At 41.4% G+C, this 6,000-nt stretch overlaps 1 protein-coding gene across 1 annotated transcript in view; it reads left to right on the forward strand.

Moving 5' to 3' along the window:
* Nucleotides 1–5,270, forward strand: part of LOC128017440 (sialoadhesin) — a 79,086-nt gene extending 73,816 nt beyond the window's left edge. The window contains exons 8-13 of the mRNA XM_052602840.1: nt 3,307–3,387; nt 4,280–4,333; nt 4,410–4,481; nt 4,594–4,645; nt 4,784–4,846; nt 5,061–5,270. Coding sequence (XP_052458800.1) covers nt 3,307–3,387; nt 4,280–4,333; nt 4,410–4,481; nt 4,594–4,645; nt 4,784–4,790 — 266 coding nt within the window. The 3' untranslated portion in view covers nt 4,791–4,846; nt 5,061–5,270. The remainder of the gene's footprint in view (nt 1–3,306; nt 3,388–4,279; nt 4,334–4,409; nt 4,482–4,593; nt 4,646–4,783; nt 4,847–5,060) is intronic.
* The last annotated feature ends 730 nt before the right edge of the window (nt 5,271–6,000 follow it).

Raw genomic sequence — 6,000 nt, forward strand, 5'->3', positions numbered from 1 at the left:
GTTATAACATCGATAGCAGTGGCATCCGGATGGACGAGGGGAAGGTGGATGCCATCAGGTACTAGCCAACACCCACTACCATTAAAGAACGTCAACGATTCCTCAGTTTCGCAAACTTCTACCGCCGCTTCATTCAGGGTTACAGCTCCATCACCAATCCCCTCACCAGTCTACTCCGTAATAAGCCCAAGTCTCTGTCCTGGACCCCAGCCACCATGGAGGTGTTCAATACCCTGAAGGCCTTCACCACCGCTCCTCTCCTGGTCCATCCCGATTCCGTCAGGCCTTTCATCATGGAGGTCGACGCCTCCACCACAGGGGTAGGAGCGGTACTCTCCCAGCAGCAGGGGAACCCCAGCCGACTCAATCCATGTGCCTTCTTTTCCCGCAAGCTCAGAGACTCTACCCTCCTCCAATTCCTCCACCAATGCTCCGCCGGGTTGCCCACCGGGCCTGCAATACATCACCAGGACATGGCGCACTCCACTCATCCACTCTGCTCACACCTCACTAGGCACTGGCCATCCAGGGGTCAATGAAACCCTCTCGCTGCTGAAGGAACGCTTCTGGTGGCCCAACATGGCATCTGACATCAGAAGGTACGTGCAAGGATGTAGGGAATGTGCCATCTCGAAGAGTCCACGTCATCCACCATCCGGCAAACTCCTTCCTCTGCCAATTCCCAATCATCCATGGTCACACCTAGGGTGGATTTCATCACGGACCTGCCACCTTCTAAAAACTGTACCTGTATTCTTGTGATTGCTGATAGATTCTCTAAATCATGTCATCTGATTCCTTTAAAGGGACTACCCACGGCCATGGAAACCTTGGAGCTTATGTTCAACCACGTCTTCTGGTACTCTACCATCCCTGAGGATATCATTTCCGACAGAGGTCCCCAATTCATCTCCCGAGTCTGGAAAGCTTTCCACTCCCTCCTAGGTGTGGCCGTCGGCCTGTCATCAGGATACCACTTGAACAGGCAGACAGAGAGGAAGATCCAAGAGATCGATTGCTTCCTCCGTACCTTCTGTCATGGGAACCAGGACTCTTGGAACCAGTTCCTGGGGTGGGCCGAGTATGCACAGAACTCCCTGCGCCAATCTTCCACAGGACTCACACCGTTACAGGCTGTTTGTTCGGCTATCAGTCCCTGCTCTTTCCCTGGTCAGGAGAACCCTCGGACGTACCATCCGTTGATTACTGGTTCCGAAAGAGTGAGATGGTCTGGGACACAGCCCACCACCAGCTACAATGAGCCCTACGTAGATGCAGTATGACAGCTGACCTTCACCGTTCCGAAGCTCCAGCCTACCAACCAGGACAGAAGGTCTGGCTGTCAACCAGCGACTTTCGCCTGTGTCTACCATGCCGCAAAATGAGTGCCCAGATTCATTGGCCCATTCACCATCACAGAGCAGATCAACCCGGTCAGCTACAAGCTACAACTCCCACCTGAGTATCGTATCCACCCCACATTCAATGTGTCACTCCTCAAACCTCACCACCCTTCTGTCTCCCTCTCCACAGAGCCTGGCGTAGCTGCATCCGAAGCCCCCCTTCCACTCATCCTGGATGATGGTGCTGCCTAAGAGGTTCGCGATATCTTGGATTCCAGACGCCGCGGTGGACAACTTGAGTACCTAATGGACTGGGAAGGTTACAGTCCAGAGGAACGCTCATGGGTCCCATGCAACAACATCCTGGACCCGCTGGACGCCTTCCACACGCGGGGAAGAGGAAGACCACCAAGACATCGGGGTCCTCGGCCCTCAGGAGTGGGCAGTGGGGAGGGGGGTACTGTCACAAACACGCCAGGCTCCAACACCACCCAATCACAGTGCACGCCATCACCAGAGTGCTGATCACACTTACCTGCCCCTCATTAAATTGCCAATCTCCCAGCACTCAAAAGACATGCTCACACACGCAGTCAGTGTCCAGTCTCATTTGCAACTAGGTCAAGCCTACCTGCTAACTTCAAGGACTAACCATGTTCTATACTTTACTACTTCCAACGATCTCCAGTTACCTCCTGTTCCCATTGTGTGTGTGTGTGTGTGTCTTCGTCCTCCATTGTCTCAAGCTTCCACTTCTCGGATCATCACTCCTCCAAGACATCAAGACAGTATCTTCACCCATTACTCACTCTTCTCCTCTTCTACTACAGTCTTACTCACCATTTTTCCCCTTTACCTCTGCTTGTGTCGAATAAACATCATTCCCTGTCATTCTATGCCTCGGGTCCCTATGTACTGTAACAAGCACCTATTGGTGCCTGAAAAATTTCACAAGGTAAGAAACAGATTAACTTTCTAAAAACGACACTTTCCCACCTTAGATCCAAAGTACCAGAGATGTAATAGACATTCAGCTTAAAAATCAACCATTATTGGGTTTTAATAGTCAATTCTTAAACAATTTCATTTTATATATGTTGTTAATACTTAGTTGCAAGTCTCTTTTATTTTTATCTTTGTCTGCTTTTATATTTGACAGATTTCCCCAGATCTAAACTTACTGTGACTCCAGACAGTCCTGTCTTCACTGGAGAGACGGTCAATCTGAAGTGTGTGATTGAGTCTAATCATACTGACTGGAGATATGAGTGGTATAAAAGAGGAAACAACAGTGTAAAATTACAGTCGTCCAAGCATTACACTGTAAACAGAGACACTCTCACTATCAGAGGAGCTAGTCAGTCTGATCAGGGTCAGTACACGTGTAGAGGACAGAGAGATGAAAGACCAAACTCATCACAGGAGAGTGAACGAATAAATCTGTCTGTTAATGGTGAGTAAATACTGTGATAAACACTCAGCTGTTGTTCAACATTACCAGACACGACAGTATATGAACTGATGCATTTACAATTAAGTAATTATCAGTTTTATTAAAGATGTTTTAGTTGAGAACATATTAATGCTATAATTATTCAAATTAATGTTATACCCAAAGGAGCGTGGGGGCTAAAGTTAGAAGCCTTGAAATTGAGGCTTATTAAAATATTATCATGCAACTTGATTTACATGTTTGTCATGTTCTCCGGTCTCAGCAGCTTCATCTTCTCGTCTGGTCACTGGTGTGGTTGTGGGATTGAGTGTTTGTCTGTTGTTCTTCCTCTCACTGCTGCTGATGTGGAGATACAAGAAGAACAAAGGTGTGGAGCACTTCAGAACATGATTAATACAACTGAACAGCAGCAATAAAGTTTCTGAGTAAAGAATCATGATCTAAATATCAGACTAAAGAGTCACTGCAGATCCTCTCGATTGATCATAATGCTCTTTGTTTCTGTTATAGATCAGCAGCGTAACATTAACCAGACATCAGTCCCAAATCAATCTGCACAATCGCAACTGGAGAACTTTCCTCTAGAGTCTGGTCAGACTTAGTAACTCATCTGTGGAATAATATATACATATACAGCATCAAGTTTCAATACAGGTTTCAACAGCATCAATATAAACAAACGTTAATGCGCGTGAGCGCTTTTGTGGACCTAACTTTCGGTAGACTCCAAATAGAATCAATAACAACAGTCAAGTCCCTCTAGAGTAGATATTTTTTGATAACAAACAAAATATGTTTGCTGTGTGGATCAGGCGGACTAAACGAAAATGCAAATTCATTCTTTGCCAGCAGGAGATGCTTTAAAGCATAGACATAAAGCGCGAGAAATAGAGGTTTCCCCAGTAACAACTGTAAACGAAGCAAAGCTGGTACGCTCACACGCGGCTTTATCAGGCATATAACATGCAAGCCCTCCTTCAGAAATACAGCGATATAAAAACACCCGTGCCTCGTTTTGATATTTAAACATAAATGTAAGAAATTATTATTATTATTAAACGTGCAGTACGTTACGTAATGTTACGTTACTCGTGTTTATTTAACGAAGCCTTTTTGAAAATCGATCAGTTTTAAAATTGTGGCGAGTCTCCAAAAATAAATAAATGTATAGGAAACACATCCCGCAGCACAACCACCTGAGCCCAACTTCAGTCTACTCATCACCTTGGCTTTAACTGCGTTTGTAGAATGCACTGCAGCCAGACCGATATACACAACACAGACCGGAAGTTAACTTAGGTCCAGGCGCGTGCGCCCGATGAAACCGTCTATACACACACATATATACACACACACACATATATATATATATTATTTTTTTTTTGAACCATCCATTTAATCTTCATAATATTTTTTCTTCTTCTTCAAGCCTGCTTTGCTTTTTACCTCTTTTCCTCAAATGTCTCAAATGTTTGCTGTCCAGCAGATTCTGATCACATTTATGACGATGTGACTGAAGTGAATAAAAGAGACAAAGGTTGAGTATTAAATCTTCTAAACACATACAGTTCAAAATCAGCAAATATCATTCACTCATGTTTACTTTGTTTTAGATGATCCAGAGCCATTTTTGGAGGTCACGTATTCAGAAGTCATTTTTAAGAAATATATATCTGTGGATAAAGGTTAAAAACCCCTCTTCACTCATCAATCATTAACCTGTAATTTTGATGCTGTGTTTATGTATGTTGCATTATATATATATATATATATATTTTTTTTTTTTTTTTTTGGCAGATGATACCATGGCAGAGTCAAATAATGTGACATACTCAGAAGTCAAGCAAATGTAAGGAAATGCAACAGAAAACGTATGCAAAATTATGATATCAGATCAGAATGACTCCTAAAGTCACGTGGCTCATTGAAGAAATGTTTAATCTGACATTTTATCATTTTATCGTTATTGATCTGTTGTGTTCTTCAGATGCTGATGCTGGAGTTGGTGATGCAACTTATGCTCAACTTATTAGGAAGAATACTAAAACGCGTAAGAATTGTTAAACTGTATAATAATTTTTAAATAACTGACAACACGCTCATAATTTACACTTGTTCCTGCAGATCGTGGCATGAATTGGTTCTTATACATTTTAAACTTTAAGTTATTTGGTTCAGTTGTTTGTGAGGAGTATAAAATGTCAAATGAATGAGCTCATTATTCACATCTCCTGTATAAATCATCATCTCTGATCTGTTTAAAGGTCAATGAGTTCAGAGAAGACACCAGATGACTAAAAGAGATTCACAGCAGCAGACACAGTAACACTTGCATTGCTTCAGAAATGATAATGAGTGAAAGGATTATGAACATGCTTGACTGAAATACTTTACAGATATTTATGCACTGTATTATATGTACAATTGCAAGCAATAAAATATCTACACATATAGTAAAACATTTTTACCAGTGAGCACTCATGTCTGACACAATTCATTGTTAATTGTCCTAACAATTAATACATTATTCTATTGGTAATTAACAACCGTTAAATGAATAATAAAAAAAATATTGAATAAATATTATAAAATAGTAAAGTATAGTTGACACTTGGTTGATAGTTAAATGTTTATTGTCTTATAAAATAATGATTGTCTTTTTGCCAAGTCATTAGGATGGATAAAGATTTCTCTTATCCACTTACTGCTTTTTACATGAATATTTTTTTTCATCAATGAAATGTGAGATTTATATTTAATAAAAATTTAAAGTTTTAAGTTTAAAGTTTTATTTGCCTGAATTTCTCACAATTGTTAATCTTCTGCCACTTTAGGTAAAAGTTATTCCAGGCTAGCAGCTCTAAACTAGTCAGTCTTTTTTGTTGTTGTTGATTATGCAGTTATTGTTATGAATAAATCAACCATATTTTGGACAATTCACTGCATGTCACAGGTGTTTTCTGAGTATTTCCTGATTCTTCTTAAATTTCATAAGTAAAAAGAAAGCAGTTATACACATTATGAGTATGAAACCGATAGCAATCATAATTCAGTCAGTGTGAAATCATGGTGGACAGAGCATCACTGTAAGAGTAATGTCTCTTTCCTGTGCTGGAGGACATGTTTGTGTCTTTAACACCCTTCAGATATGAGGCATCCAAATCACCCAGATACTGATAGATAAATCATGAATTAACACTCGTG

Source organism: Carassius gibelio, chromosome A7 (assembly GCF_023724105.1).
Source record: "Carassius gibelio isolate Cgi1373 ecotype wild population from Czech Republic chromosome A7, carGib1.2-hapl.c, whole genome shotgun sequence".
In the NCBI taxonomy this organism is placed as follows: Eukaryota; Metazoa; Chordata; class Actinopteri; order Cypriniformes; family Cyprinidae; genus Carassius; species Carassius gibelio.